A 16,142-nucleotide genomic window follows, 5' to 3' on the forward strand; every position below is an offset into this window, starting at 1 on the left:
ATTATAATACGATTATATTATAATTGCTTATATTGTAATATATTATATTTTATATATAAACAATTATATTTATATTATGTAAACTAATATAAACTAAACTAAACTAACATAATATAGATATAGATATAGATATATAATATATTATAATATAGTATATTATATTAGTTTATATTAGTTTTATATAATATGAATATATAATATTTAATATACAATGTATTTTATATAACATATATATAATATATGATATATTATATACAATAATATAATTCTCTAATAATACATATATATTATATTATATTATATTATATTATTATATTATATTATATTATATTATATTATAATATTATATTATATTATATTATATTATATTATATTATATTATATTATATTATATTATATTATATTATATTATATTATATTATATTATATTATATTATATTATATTATATTATATTATATTATATTATATTATATTATATTATATTATATTATATTATATTATATTATATTATATTGTATTCCTTCTAAGAATATGGAGTCAGATTCATCATTTCCTTCCTGCCACAGGGGACCCTAAAAATACCACAGGGTCTCACCCAGCTTTCCCCTCTCCAGCCATGCATGTGGTTAGGGAATAATGAGCCTTTTTTTCCCCTTTGAAATTTTTTATTGGTTTTTCTCCATAAATTGCAGCAGCAGTTTCATTGTGAGAGACCTGAGGCAGAGCCAGAGGTAGAGAGGGAGGTCCAGTTGCTCCAAAGCTGGCCATGAGAGAGCCTTGACCCAGCTGCTGGTTCAGGAATCAGACCCTGTAGGTAAGACATGTGAGAACTTCCTCCTCTTGGCATGATTTGGGCACAGCCTTTGGCTGGCAGATGTAAGACTTGGGGCCCTTGGGTCTCAGGAGAAGGGCAGTAAGCAGGAGGGCTCCAAGATCCAGAGATGCAGAGATTGTTCTTGCTGGGTCAGCTGTCACCACTCTGCACCAGAGTCCTTCTAAAGCTAATGGCTGGCTTAGATCCTACCTAATTTCATCAGCTCTATATCCCATCTCCTGTGCTAGGCAGCTCAGCATCGCTAATCTCATCTGCTTCAGCCTGCTTCTTTCCCTCTTGAGGGCACTGGCCTCATGAAGATTTAAAAATAGAGCATTTGTTCCAGGTCCTTCTCTTGCATTTCTAACAGCAGATTCTCTTAGGGCTTTTCAGACTTGTGTCCCTGAGGACTAGCAACTGATTTTAATCAAAAAAATTAGAGAGGATATTATCATAATTGGATGGATCTCAGAGCCTTCACAAGTGCCAGAAATCTCATGGGGACTGCACTCACATTTCAGAGCTGGCAAACACAGATGAAGGGGCCTGAAGATTTTAATAGGGGGCACCATCCCCATAAAGTTGGCCTTCACAGCTTAATCACACAAAAATGAAATGTAGAAGTTTTCTCTCTTTTATCTAACACCCCACTGATCTGAGCTGCCTTTGTTTTCAGTGTTGGCCCCAGTATTTGTGAAATGTATTAAACTTCTTGTTGCTTTTGGAAATAACAGTCACCACTGTATTATGGCCAAATCATTGCTTTTCTCCCTTATTGACCCTTTTTTTCTTCAGGCTACCAAACACCCCTGACTTTGTTTGTGGGATGGTTAATCAACAAGTCTGTCACAATGATGGATTCCTCCTGAATTGTTGCTTAATTAGCTCGGTTGGAGGTATAAATCAAGTGGAATACCAATTCCTCCAGTGCCACAGACAGGCAGCCATGCTCGGTTTGACAGCAGTGAGTTATTGCTCTGCCCCAGTGCAGGATCAGCCTGCAGATCCTGCCTGCAAAGCCAGAGGGGCCATGGGTTTGTCCCTGGGAGGGCAGAGCCACACAGAGCTGGATGAAAGGCTGGTAAAGGGATGGAGCTGAAGGTGCCCTCTGTGCCTGGGGACAATCCAGAGCACCAGCCCCAGCAGCTGCTCACAGGGAGACAGCTCATGGAGAGGTGATGTTTCTCACCAGGGGTGCCTGGTGGCTGTGCCTGCTCTCCAGTGAAAAGGAGACATTTCAGTCTGTGGCCAGGCTGAGTTATGAGACAAGGATCTTGGTCTCCTGACAAGCAAATTGCCTTCCACAGAAAGGCAATTATGCATCTCAACAAAAGGAGAAGTAATACACGGGCTGCAAATTAAGATTTTTAAGATTAATCTTAATGGCTTGGTATTTTTGTAGATGAGACTTTCACACAAGAAGAATTGAAGTATTTAAAGCAGTTGACTTGAACTGAATTTTGCAACTTGGACAGAGATAACTTCTCTGTAGCTACAAAGAGCTTGTTCCCAGCAGGTCTGAGCCATCTTGAGCACCACTGAACTTCTTCCAGAAGTACTTGAAGTTTTTTAATTATCCCAGGCTAAGCTACATAAACCTTTCTCTGAAATGATTCTACTAATAAACCTTTTTAGCAAAGCATATTTATTTTCCCATGGCCCCCTTTTTATCTCCTCTCTTTGCCAACATTTGCAGAGGGCTTAATTAGTGATTAACAATTTCAGGTGGGATGTGTAAGTCTCGCTGTGGAGAAGGAATCAGTTTGGTCAAAAATTACCGAAAAAATATTAAAATAGTCTAATTTTACTGATTTCCCCTCGCTCTAATTTTCAGTGAAAGAGTGGGTTCAGTAGCCCCTCTTGCCCAGGATGTACTTACATGAGTAATGCTCTCCAAGCTGTGAATGAGGCAGTGACAAAGCACAGACTGTGCTCATGGTAACAAAAATCTGGGTTTCATCTTTACCTGTGATGCAGTTGCTGCTCCAGTGTGCAACATCTGCCTGGCAAATGGGTAAATCTGTTGCTAATGTGTAGATGCCTCAATGGAAACCTGTGTAGAAGGTCTAGTTGAGGCATGGTGTGAATTATATTGCCATGGCAACCTGGGATTTCTTTCATCCATTGACATCCTTCTTTTTTGGCATTTTCACAAATAGAGTCTTCATAATTTTTTTTCAATACCTGAGTGGAATAGATCACTAAATTCACTGTTAGTGCCATGATAAAAAAGTATGAAAGTGAAGTTCATGTGTGGGTACAGAAAGGTTACAGTTATTCTGCAGGTTTAAGTTAAATTTTTGAGCAGGAATTATGTCTGAAGAAGCCCTACATTTCTAAAGACATCAGGACAGAGGAAGAGAATGCAGTTCTGATAAACTTTTCCACTCCCAAACAGTCCCAATATAGATTCTGGAAGTCAGAAAAAAGCACTGAACAATTTGTTCTGTATCTCTAATATGCCACCTCATTTCTGTAGCAAATAAAATGAAATCCCTATAGTTGATGAACTCAAAAATGCATAAGACTTTTTTTCCCCCTAATTTATTAATAAAAAGTACAAAGAAAACTAAAAAGAGTCTGGTGTTATTTATGAATTAGGACTAATTTCTTCCATCATTTTCTGGCACTTATAAATGGCAAAGAAGAAAATGAAGAAATAATTAAAATAAAACTGTCTCTTAATTGTTTTTGTAACCTACATCTTATACACTCCTTTCACACAAAAGGCATGGCTCTGTTCTTTTTCATAGTGGAGTTAATGGAGCTGTTCCTGGCTTCTGTGCTATTTACAGGAAGATGAGAGGAGATCACAGTCAACACTTCCAGCTTGCCCAGACCATTAAGTACTTCCAGTTTGCCCATGGAGTGCTTCCATTAGCAATTCTTCCCTCTCCAAGCACCTCCAGGTTGCCTGGAAAGGACTCTTCACCCCAGCAGCCTGGAGTACCACCAAGCACGAGGACACCTGGCTCCACTCCTTCACTGTGGTTTTTCAAGAATTCTATGGATGGATTTTTTATGGGATGGCCTTTGGCACTGCTCTGCTGAGGAGGAAGAAAAGTCACCTGAAACAGAGGTAAAGAGACTCAGAACACAGCCAGCTTCAGGTCAGCCTTTGGAAATCTCCAATGGGAATATTTTTGCCAAGAGAATTTTTTCCGAGAATGCCAAGTGTGTTGTCCCACATCAATCACAGTTTGTTAGGCTCCAGTTTTAACAGTTCTGATCTTCTGAGGGTCCTGTGCCACGACTGCCCAGGCTCCAGCTGCAAGTGTCTGCTAAATTGCTCAAGTGAGCTGCTTATAAACACCCTGCAGGCAGGATTTCATTCCAAACCAGTAAGTGAAAATTATGATTAATTATATATTCCCAGAAGTTATGATCAGTTTATGAATCATTCATGGAAAAAAAAGATTACTAAATAGACTATGAATTTAATTTGCAAGCAATAATTTAAGCAACTTCATCTCCAAAGGTGAGGTCCTTTTCATATTTACCTAATGACAGTCTGCAGTGCAAGTGCTGGGTGCAGTGTTGTGAATATTCTGTTTCCACACACCAACACATCAAAATGCAGCTTTGCACTGTCCACAGCTCTGAATGCAAAGGGCAGACTTTCAAATAAACAACTGTTTGCAGGCAGAGCTCAGAGGTGAAGGCATCACAGTGTCCCCACATTTCTCTTTACAGAGAAAAGCAAGGCATAATTCTTCCCAAAAATATTTCTGGGTTTCACATTCTCAGAGAAAGAAAAAACAATTCTTATCACATTTACTGCTCCTGTGTTGTTCACAAGTGGAATCCAATATCTAGAGGAAGGATTAGCTGGATGCAGTGAATGGATTTCAAAGAATGTAATGGGTTTGAAGTTTTTACTCCATTTTTGGTCCGGGCTGATAAGGAAAGGGTCTGATTTGCCCAAGGATGCTCCACAAATTCCTGGGGGTCAGCTGCCCCTGCACTGCACATTTTACTAAGGGTTTCCTCCCTGTTTTCTCCTTTGGGAGCAGCACCAACACTTTAACACTGCAGCTGGGACATTTGCATCACAGAGGGCTGGCAGGAGCACCATGGCCGAGATGGCTCTCGGGTCTATGAACAGCACAAGTTCTGCAGGAAAAGGCAAAGTCTTTCAGGAGAACCAAGCAGCAAAATTGGGAGATCCAGAGGAAAAAAGTTCCTCTCTAGGCCTGACATGAAGGCAGCAAACATCACAAGAAGCACAAGGTAGGGATTGTAGTTCAAATGTAAACCAAACCACGTAATTCTGTTAAAAATGTGAAATCAGACTGACCAAGAAATCTAAGTTACTTTGTATACCCACCCTCTATTTGACTATACATTTGCTGCTGTGTAAAATATGAAGAGTTAACTGCACCCCTCAGAACTCAAAAAAATAAGTTATGCTCTCTCATCTATTATCTTAGGTGGGGGCAAGTTTCTAGCTGAGCCATTGGTGGTCTGCTTGACTGGTAAGGCCATCAGCAATTCCCCAGGAAAAAGACAGCCCAAAGTCCAATTTCCTTTAGAGCCCTTCTCATGCTGCAGGTCTCACCTCTTTCCCTCTTCCTCTCACAGCTTTTTCTCTCAAAACCCCCCATAACTGCAGGCTGAGCCTCCTGCAAGGGCCCCACCCTCTCTTGTCAGCACTGAGGAGATTTCTTACCATGACCTCTGTCATCCCTCTAGGTGTACATGACAAGGGTCAGCCACTGGAAAAAAAGGAGAAGAAAAGGTACAATTAGACAGAAATGGTATACACCAAACCTTCAGACTTGTCTCAGGACCTTCAGGGGTGACCCAATGACCCTCAACTATCCTTTTGTAGTGCACAGGATAGTTGAGGGATTTTGGAACTGCCTCTTTCCCTTATTACAATTCAGACCCAGAAACTCTTTCCATATGTTGTTTTCCATGATAAATTATTGCAGCAGCTGCAGCAGGAGCAATTGCTGGGAAAGTTGTGGCACCTGCCTGATTGCAAGTGGAAGGGATAGCAACTTCTGGCTGTCCTACAGACTACCCTGTAAAATAGGTCCAGGTCCTCTGCTTGCAAACTGTGCTCTGCCCTTGGTGCAAAAGAAAAAAAAAAGAATTAAAACAATGAGGCCCTGCACTAGACACAGAGTGTAAACAGGAGCTGGTGAGATTGTAAAAGGCTGTTTTAAAAAACCTTTTTAAACACTGGGTTGTCAAATAACAGTCCCCAGACTGATAAAATGCAGTACTCAGGCATATCACTATGGAGCACAGCAGGATTTTTGCTTCAGACTAGCTGATAAAAAGCCTGATGTATCCCCATTCACTGAGCTATCCTTCAGGCTGTGCTTTTAAGACAAACAGCAGCAGCAAGCATTTGTCTGCTGGTTCTTTCTTAAAACCAAGATGTTTTGCAATTCAGGATTAACAGATGGGGCAGTAAGAAATGAGGGCATGGATTTTTTTATTTTTTTGTCACTTCCTCAAAGTCACTTTGAGCAATGTTTCCAGCAATGACAGGCTGGTGTCAGTAAGGGAAGACCCCATGCCTTGGCCAGGGATGGATGGAGCTGTGCTCCAGTGGGGCCAGGGAACCCCAGGGAAACACCTCCCACACAGGAGGCACTTCCAGCCAGGCAAAACCTCCACCACCATTTGCTTGGACAAAAACCAGTAACACAAATCACACATCATCTCTAACTTCACCCCTCTGATAAAATGAGCTCCCACGGGAAGGGAAGGGAAGGGAAGGGAAGGGAAGGGAAGGGAAGGGAAGGGAAGGGAAGGGAAGGGAAGGGAAGGGAAGGGAAGGGAAGGGAAGGGAAGGGAAGGGAAGGGAAGGGAAGGGAAGGGAAGGGAAGGGAAGGGAAGGGAAGGGAAGGGAAGGGAAGGGAAGGGAAGGGAAGGGAAGGGAAGGGAAGGGAAGGGAAGGGAAGGGAAGGGAAGGGAAGGGAAGGGAAGGGAAGGGAAGGGAAGGGAAGGGAAGGGAAGGGAAGGGAAGGGAAGGGAAGGGAAGGGAAGGGAAGGGAAGGGAAGGGAAGGGAAGGGAAGGGAAGGGAAGGGAAGGGAAGGGAAGAGAAGAGAAGAGAAGAGAAGAGAAGAGAAGAGAAGAGAAGAGAAGAGAAGAGAAGAGAAGAGAAGAGAAGAGAAGAGAAGAGAAGAGAAGAGAAGAGAAGAGAAGAGAAGAGAAGAGAAGAGAAGAGAAGAGAAGAGAAGAGAAGAGAAGAGAAGAGAAGAGAAGGAGCATTCTTACCTCCATTGCTGTCATTGAAATTTGTGATCCGCCCTCTGCTAAGTTTTGGAATGCATCTAGGGGCAGAACAAAAACCCCCTTATTTCATGAGAATACATTGCATTCTTGCTTCTGACATAAGGCTGTGGCAGCTGAGGAGCAGAGCTGCAGTCCCTGTGCTGGGATGCTCTGCCTGGCCACATCTCATTCCTGTGCTGGGTACCCCTCCTGCCTTGGCCCTCGGATCACAGCCTGGGAAGGGATCCCAATTTTGGGGCCAGAATTTGGCAGAAGTGTGCAGTGCTCAATGTGGCTGCCTTCATATCCTCTCAGAATTTGTTTCAATTGTTTTCCTGCCTGAAGAGGGACAGGAGGATGGTGAACTACTGAAACACATCTTCCCACAGGGAAACTTTCTGCTGGTCCTTTTCCATCCTCCCTGGAAGTGAGTGATCACAGTGTGCCCTAAAGAAAGTGGTTCTCTTGAAGTCATTAGTATGCCTTGCAAGCTTTTTGCAGGGAATATAAATGCAGATGCTGCTGTTATTCAGCTAGAGTTTGAAATTAACATTGCTGAAAGTTTTTTTGACAGAACACTTTGCCATCAGGAAATTTAAATCCATTCAAATATTGTTATTCTATGTGCATATTTATATTGCAGTATGTCTAGGAGAAGCCTTCAAACCCAAGCATTTGGATAAACTCAAAACACAGTATTTTGAGGGGTTTTATTTATTTTGAAATTACTTTTCTCCTAGAAATATGCTCTTATAACAGCAATAAAAAGTTGAAACAAATTTAAGTCTGCCTATCCTTGAATGACACATTTCTCTGGGAGCCTGGAGTTTCCCACTCTGCATGGAAAACACTTTGTGAGATTACAGGTGTTTTGAAACATGCCCAGACTGCAGGGAGAGGGTGGGAACAGGGCACAAGGGCTCATTGCTCATCTGGCCCTTAGGAGGCCACCAGAGCTACCTGAATGGCCCAAAGCAGGGAGGAAAGGTGGCACATCCAGCCTGCACTGCTCTGAAGAAAGGCACAGAACAAGGAAATCCCCATGTTGTGCCCAGAGCCTTGACAAGGCTGCAAATGCAGGGCTGGGCTTGCACCCAGCAGTCTTTTTAGGAAAAATGGCAGCGCTGAAATTACCTCCTCTGGGCAGAGGTAAGTGCCTCTTTACTGCTTCATTAACTCCAGTTAAATAGAATTTGCAAAGAAGATGCTGCTTTTGGTGTGAGTCTCATCTCTGTCTATCTTGAAAGGATGAATAATGATTTAATGGGACAGATTTTATCTTCCCCGCTGCATTCACATCATCATAAAGGTTGGCTGCCTTTTATTCCCACTTGGCACCCTTATCCTCTCCTGTAACAAACTTATTCACCACGATCTAAAAAGTTTGAAAAATGTATTCCACATTAAACCCTCTGCAAAGTGGTAACTGAAAGAGTGGAAAGCATTTTAAGATTCTCATTACAGACAGCAATGAAATTTTAGATACTCCTTTCCACATGGATGCAAAGGATTTGTCTTTACATTGGCTCTTAAAATGTAAAAGGATCTATTTTAAACAAAAAAAAATTCTATGGCACTAATTTAGGCATAAAAACTTTCATCTATAGCAAGTGACATGTATAATCACAAAAAATGGGTGTTTACAAGCTTCTTTTTTTTTTTTTTTTTAATGCAAGCATTAAAACCGGGACACGCTCTGATTTTACAATACTTTCAGAGCTGTTTCTGCTGCACTCCCTTGAAATGGGATTTTCAGCAGTGTCATCCAAGCAGATCTGCTGACCACTGTTGGCCCATTAAACATCAGTGCTACAAACACATGGGAGGAAATGAATGCTCCTTTCCATGCACTGCTGAAACCCAGCTCATTCCAAAGATGAAATAAATTGCTGTAGCAATGTTCTAGCACAGGGGTCACAGTTGCTGGCTTTAACCACCAATATTTCCAGTCAAAATGCTTATTATTAGAGTAGCAAAAATTATGATTTTGTAAAACACAATTTCATTTCCATTCAGGCAAAAGCTCTTTTACAGGCACTCCCTCCTTGCAAGTGCCAGGCAATAGCTGGATGGAACATGGGGAATGGGCTTGTTTATCCACAGAGAATACTGGACTTTCTCTTTACCAAAAAACTGAGAGAACTTTACTGAACACTGAGCTACTTTCTAGCAGCCGGTTGCTCCAGTGTGTGGCATTCACATTCTCTGAACAGAGAGAGACATAATTTTCTCTCTCAGGGTTTTTTCATGGAGAAGCACAGAGAGAAGCAGAGAAAACCAATTCTTATCTCTACTTGCTGCTTCTGTAGTTTTTGCACATGTGGAATGTGTTAGGAAGATTGTTTACCTGAAGTGATTTGTCAGTTGGATTCTGCTGAGGATTGTTTTGTTTCCTCGGCCAATTGGCTCAAAACTGCATCCTGGCTGCCTCAGACAGTCACAAGTTGTATTCTTTAGTATTCTTTGTATTATAGTATAGTGTCTCTTTCATATAGTCGTAATGTAACCGGGCAGCAACTGACAGAACCAGAGTGCACCGTCTCAAGCTACATCAGGGAAGGTATAGGCTGGATATTAGCAAGAAATTTTTCACTGAAAGAATAAAACTACGGAATGCTCTTCCCAGGGAAGTGGTAGAATCACCATCTCTGGATGTGTTTAAAGAAAGATTGGTGCCATAGTCTAGTTGAGGTGTTAGGGCAAAGGTTGGACTTGATGATCTCAGAGGTCTCTTCCAACCTCATCATTCTGTGATTCTGTAACGTAATATAGTTTTAATAAAGCAATTGTCCAGCATTCTGAATCAATGGAGCCAGGTGCCAATCATTCCTAGAGTCGGGGTCACCTAGATTTTCTGTACCAGTGCACAGGAGATAAATCCAGCGCCTGGCAAGCCAGCTGCCCAAAGAGCTTGGGCCACACCTGGGCTCGGGGCAGCTGTGTCACTTGAAGCTACGCTGTTGGACCAGTATGATTACACCTTGTGTCGTGTCCCTTGTCCCTCTCTGAGGCTGGCTTGCAGGCTGCCCTGCTGCAGGGGCCCTGGCAGGGCTGGCACTCACGGCTCATGGTGTCGAGGCGCAGCATGCAGCACACGAAGTCGCGGAACCCAACCCTGCCGGCGCCATCGCCGTAGCGCAGCGTCAGCAGCCGCAGCAGCACCACGTCCACGGACAGACCTGCCGGGGAAAACACGCTGGGAGGGGATGGAGCAGCTCTGCTGGCCTCCTGCACCCTGCCAGCAACACCCTCAGCCCCCTCTCCTGTCACACAGCCCCTCCCCTGGACAGCTTTTCCCCCACTTCGTGCCCAAGAGTCAGGGTTGGGTAATGGCAAACCAAAGTCACCCCACTCGCTGACTCCCATTGTGGCTCAAGTCAGCAAGCTGCAAACACTGAGCTAACTAATCTTGTGTTATCTTGCTTTGCCTTTCTAGCTTTTATTTTCTATAAGAAAGGGTGATTTTCTTTGGCTCATAACTGTAAAAGTCTGAGTGTAGCATTTCCAATACCACCGGCTCTTTCTGCTAAAGAGGCAGATGCTGCATTGCTGCATGCTCAGGCTATTATGCTGCATAGCATGCCTGGGATTCTTAATTTTTACATTTTCTCTTCTATTAGAAAATGGTGAAGGGTGCATTTCGTTTTTATTAGCTGATTATTCAGTATTTGTGTCGCAGTCTGTTTGGATGGAAATCGGTACTCAATTGAATGAACAAAAATTTCTTTTTAGAATGATTCTTTTATTAGTTAAATAAAACTACCCTAAATGTGCTGGCTATATGAGAGGAATGATTTAAATATATTTTGCACTAAAAGCTGATTTGCAAAACAAAAGGGAAATTTTCTGCAGAGAGCTGGACTGATAGCTTTGGTTTAATGCCTTCTCTGAGACTTCAGAGAAGTCTCATTTGCTCACTCCAGGTTTTAGTAGCTCAGCTGGATGTGAAGTAACTTTCCTGCTTTTTCAACCAGCTCTGAACTTTTCAGTTTTAAATGAACTCATCATGGAGCTAAATTAGTTGAAAAAGCAGAAATAAAAGAAATGGCTTCTCTACACCTGTGTGGGGAGAGAGATGGAAGTGGTTTAGTGCCACCATTGACAAACTCTGGTTGCATGAGCCTAGTTGGAGGTCTCCAGCAGGAAGCAGGTACATTATGCTGAATAATTAAAGAATGGAAATACATTTGGGCTTAAGATACATTTCAAATTAAGGTAAACATGATTTTATATTCTTCTCAAACGAGATAAAGATAGTAATTAAAAATTAATCTAATTAATTGTCTTCTTTGAGTCTGGTTTTAAACCACTGTAGCAGTGAGCAATGAATTCTATTTTTAAGCTTTTGAAGATAGTAGGAATTCAAAGAACCTCTCTCCAGAGAGCAGGTTCCAGTAAATATTACTTATGGCATGCTACAGTCAAGCCTTACACTAATAAAACACCAAGAATTTGGCCTGGTCAGTCTGGGATACACTTGCTCACTTGGCAACATCTCTCAATCAACCTCATCAACAAAACTGAAGGGTCAGTCCCCTCTGTTCCCAAGACTTTTCAGCTGATTTGTAAGACTACTTCCCAAAGCTTTTATCTGCTGGATTCCTCCCTCTGGTTTTGGCCAAGATATTAACTACTGACTTGATGTTTCCCTATTTATAAAAATTATTTTGAATCATTTGCTGTTGCCAAAGAGGAGTTTGTAAATACATCAGGCCAACGCTGCTGCATTTCAGGGCAGCACTGCTGTTAATGCAGCTGCCTGCTTTACTCTGATCCATTATTATTATTATTGGAAGCATTAAGAAAACAGTGAAAATTAAGCACACACTGCAGAGTTTTGTTGGGGAAAGCACTGAACACTTCAGGGAACAGCTGGCTAGGAGTTGGACATAGATACATTAATACCATTCCCAGAGGTAGCACCAATCTCCCAAACCCCTTCTGGGGTTCCTGCTCAAAAGCCAGGACAGGGATCAATCATCCCATTGCCAAGCCAGATTCAAATGTAGATGTCTGGCTCAGAGGGCAGCAAGAATGAGCTTGTAATTTTCTTCCCCACTCAGAACTACTTCTAGTCAAACATGTATTGAATTTGCCACTTGACAGTGCCTTTTTATGCCTTCAAACAGCTGCATTGTTTTGGCTGGCAGGACTTTTCCATGCACAGTTTTCCTCCCAGTTTTACACTTTAGCATCTTTCTCACAGAATGGCAACTTCTCCTTTGCCATTTGGCACATCAGTGACCAGTGAAACTGTGATCAGTGCTGATCACTTGTCTGAGAAATGCAGGTGCAGCTCAGACAGAGCTTTGCCCAGCTCTCAGCAGCAAAAAATATTAAGTAATTATAGATGCATCCCCTCAGCTGATGGCTTCCAGGTATGATAGCAATCCTGTGCCCGTTTCCTCCTGGGACAGCATCCTCTGAGCTCCAGAAGCCAAATGGGAGCTTCTCTAGTGCACAATTCAAAGGGGATGGCTGTGTCAGAGATGTACTGCATGCACAAAGTCTCCTTTGAGAGCACTCAGCTGAAGTGCTTTACTCGTGTGCAGTCACTGAGAGTTTCACACTCAGCAGCCAACAGAGGTCAGTGCAAACTAAATAAATGCCTGTCAGTGTGCCTTTCCCTTCTAGACTTAGTCACTGCCCTGGAGAGGAGCTGCAGGAACTGAGGAAGTGCAGGAATCCATTCTTCCTCTCTCCTTCCCTCCCTGCTGGATGTTCCATCCATGACCAGGAAGCAGCTCTGGCCAGTGCTGCATTCACTTCTCTGCATCTTTCTGTGCTGTTCCCCAGCACAGATCTCTCAGCAGAGCTGTGATCTAACTGGCATCTCTGAGAAATCCAAGCCACTTTCTCCCCAGAAATCTTTTTTTCTTTCCTCTTTCCGTCTCATCCTTTCCTTCAGTGCCCCAGGGAAAGCAAGGGGAGCTCTCAGCCCCTCTGGGTGTACCTGCTGCCTGTATGGCATTCTCCAGTTCAGCAACATCAAGAAATCCAGAACGGTTCCTGTCTTCCCTGAAGAAGATCTCCTAAAACACAGTGCAAAGGCAGATTTCAAGCTCTTACCACCCACATTTACCACTACAACCAGTTCTCCTCCCTTAATAAATATGATGCAAAGAAGTTCAACAGGTGAGATGGGGTGGCTGTGACATTGGGAGGCCCATTTTCAGAAGGCTCTGACAGAACGTTACTGCATAAGAAATCCCACAGTTTGGGGTGGGCAGAAGCCTTTTTGCTTTCCTAACACACCCCAGCACATTTGAGGCACTGTCAGTGGGGAGAGCACCCCTATCTAGATGGGGAAATAGGTGGTCTCAGAGCATCTCAAGATGGAACAAAACAGCTTGAGGGTGAGTTTTGAGGAAAACCTGAAAACCTGAGTCTTGAGGAATCCCTCCTGTCCTGCACCAAGGCTGAGGGAGAAGGACCTGACACAGAGAAGCAGCCAGATATTCCCTGTAGAATTTAGTGGGACCCCAAATACCATATCACTGCTTCCAGTGCCTATCCTGGAGCAGAAACATTTCTCCCAGACAAGCCTTTATCAGATCCTACACATTCCCACTAGAAACTGCAGAAATGAGGAAATGACATTTTTCAGATGACTCTGTTTAAGAAGTGATTTCAAAAGAAAAAAAACCCTGCCAGTGGTGGCACAGACACGGAGATTTCCATCAGATTCTGAGTCTAATTGGCCTTCCTACCTTTCCCCTCGATGCTCTGTGTGCTGGAAAAGCCTGGGCTGCTCATTTGGAGCATTTTACACACACCACTGCCTCCCTGGCGTGAGAGGAGGGAACTCTGACCCGCTAAGCAAAGAAACAACCCCTGCAAGGCTTCTCCCATTAGCAAGCAGCCTCTGCAAGGCCTCTCTCCCAGAGCACCGAGCATCTGCTCCCCGCTGCTGGAGAGCCCCGGGGCACGGAATCCACAGAATCCACAAAGTACCCAGAGCATCCCGAGAGAGAGCCACCCCCTCCCCTGTACCCTGTACTTAGTGAGGCTCCTCCAGAGGCTCCCGAACTCCTGCAGGGTGAGCCTCCCGTTCGAGTTGAGCTGAGCATTTAGTTAAGGATGGAGCACTTAATGAGGGCTGAACCTGGCTGGCTTTGTTGCTGCCTGCATGGAGCTGAACGCCTAAGATGCAGCCTCTTCGGTGGGTCATTTCTTGCTGAGAAAAGCAAGAGTTTTCCTGCCCTCAGTGGTGTTTAAATCCACCTTTTTTGTCACACTGCACAGCTGCTCATGCCTGTGCTCACAAACCACAAAAGGTTTCTATTTATAAGGTGCCTTTAACCACAGGGTGACGTTTAGCCCCGGAGCACGGACACCCCTGTGAATGAATGTGGCCCCATGGCCTTGCCTCTGCACAGGATCTGCCCTGCCTGGATCCTCCGGGAGAGCAGGCCCTGAGGAGCCAAGAGCACGCGGAGATGATCCCAAACCTCCATTCCCCACCCAGGAGTCCTGAGCAGACACACAGCACCCACCCCAGTGCAGGATGGTGAAACCTCCCCGAGAGCAAAACTCATCCCCACTGAAATGCAAGCAGACAAATGCTGCTGTCGTGGAACCTGAGTGAAAAAAGCTGATCCTGGCTTTGCAGGCCAGGATAGGGCACACTGTACATGGGTTATCTGCAGGCCAGAGAATTAAAAATCCATCCTGAATTACAGCAGAGCAGAGGCTTTGTCAGCTCTTTGCACGTGCCATGCATTCACAGTGCCCACTTATCCCAGGACAGGCTTTGCAGAGGAGGAAAAGTCTCCTTCACTGGCTACATGCTGAAAGCTGGAAAGAGAGAGGGACTTCTGGTCATTTAAATTCATTTTCTGGCAGTTTTTAAAGGTCTGAAAATGTCTCAAAGCTTTTTCGAGGCACGGAGGAAAAGAGACAATGAGGAAGCAAAGGGGAAGAAACACACGAGGGAGATGTATGTCTCCATCAAGGAGCCCTCTTGTTCTACAATGTCCAGAAATGTGTTTCTTGTGTTGTCTTGTTAACAGTAAAAAGACTGAGTCACTCAGCTAAATAGCAAAGATACACTGGAAATCCACCCTGGGATGACCTGTGAGGCCGGTGCCTGGCATTCAGCAGTGACAGTGTTTCTGTCCCTGACACCAGCACTGCTGGCAGCCTGCTGAAGTGCCACCACAGGTAGTGCAACCACCACAGAACAGCTGAGCTATGCCTCAACTCTGCCCTGCCTCCTTGTCTCAGCTCTGCCTGACACCCCCACCCAAGGGTGAAGATTAGCCAAGCCCCAGAGGGGGCAAAATGAGAGCAAAGGACTGGCTGGCAGCAGAAGGCTGATCTTCACCTTGTAGCAGACACAGCAGAGCCAGGGTGTGCACAGCAAAGTCCTGCATGGACTGTGGGACAGTTATTTATTGGGGATTTGGGCTAATATTTACTTGCAGGTTCTCACACTGGGATGCTCAGCTCAGCCATAACTCAAGGCAAGGATGGGCAGCACCAGGGAAGTTTATTGCTTCTGCTGAAAGGATACATCCATCAGAGCTAAAATGCCTCTGCATGAATCAAAGCTGAATCTCCCTCCCAGGCTGGTCATTTCATCTGCAAGGATTGACAAAACAGAAGGAATTAGCAAGAGCTAGGGCTGTGACAGGCATCAGGACAGCGTTCTGAGGCAAGGAGGACACCTGGCTGAAGGCTCACACAGTTGAAAAGCCCCAGCTTTTCAGTCTCTCACACAGCAGCAAGGGCTCTGTGCCAGGCTGAGGGAATCTGCACATCTCAGACACCTCTGCCTTCCCCAGGGACAGGTGCCCTGTGTGGGCTCACCCTGCACAGCCCCTGCCCAGGGAGGGATGTTGAGGATTGCCATGCAAGATGTTTTCCATCACCATCTGTATGGTAGATTACCTTTGTCAAGTGGGCAGTTTGCCTTATCTCTCTAAGTGACCACATTCACACCTCCCTTGGGAGGGGACATTGCTGATAACAGACAATGTCACTGCATGGCTGATAAGAGCTATAACATCCCATTGGGAGATGCTCCGCCCAGAGGGAGGAGCCAAGCATTGCTACCCGGATATAATCCAGAGGTTTTGAGACACCAGTATGGC

General features: G+C 44.1%; 1 protein-coding gene across 1 annotated transcript in view; it reads right to left on the bottom strand.

The window, feature by feature from the left end:
* Positions 1-3,631: 3,631 nt before the first annotated feature.
* Positions 3,632-16,142, bottom strand: part of CAPN13 (calpain 13) — a 47,741-nt gene continuing 35,230 nt past the window's right edge. Inside the window, exons 15-21 of the mRNA XM_058021171.1 lie at positions 15,563-15,630; positions 14,041-14,109; positions 13,001-13,079; positions 10,110-10,226; positions 7,051-7,106; positions 5,485-5,530; positions 3,632-3,883 (exon numbers count right to left, since the gene is read on the bottom strand). Of these exons, the coding sequence (XP_057877154.1) occupies positions 5,504-5,530; positions 7,051-7,106; positions 10,110-10,226; positions 13,001-13,079; positions 14,041-14,109; positions 15,563-15,630 (416 nt within the window). The 3' untranslated portion in view covers positions 3,632-3,883; positions 5,485-5,503. The remainder of the gene's footprint in view (positions 3,884-5,484; positions 5,531-7,050; positions 7,107-10,109; positions 10,227-13,000; positions 13,080-14,040; positions 14,110-15,562; positions 15,631-16,142) is intronic.

Source organism: Melospiza georgiana, chromosome 3 (genome assembly GCF_028018845.1).
Source record: "Melospiza georgiana isolate bMelGeo1 chromosome 3, bMelGeo1.pri, whole genome shotgun sequence".
In the NCBI taxonomy this organism is placed as follows: domain Eukaryota; kingdom Metazoa; phylum Chordata; class Aves; order Passeriformes; family Passerellidae; genus Melospiza; species Melospiza georgiana.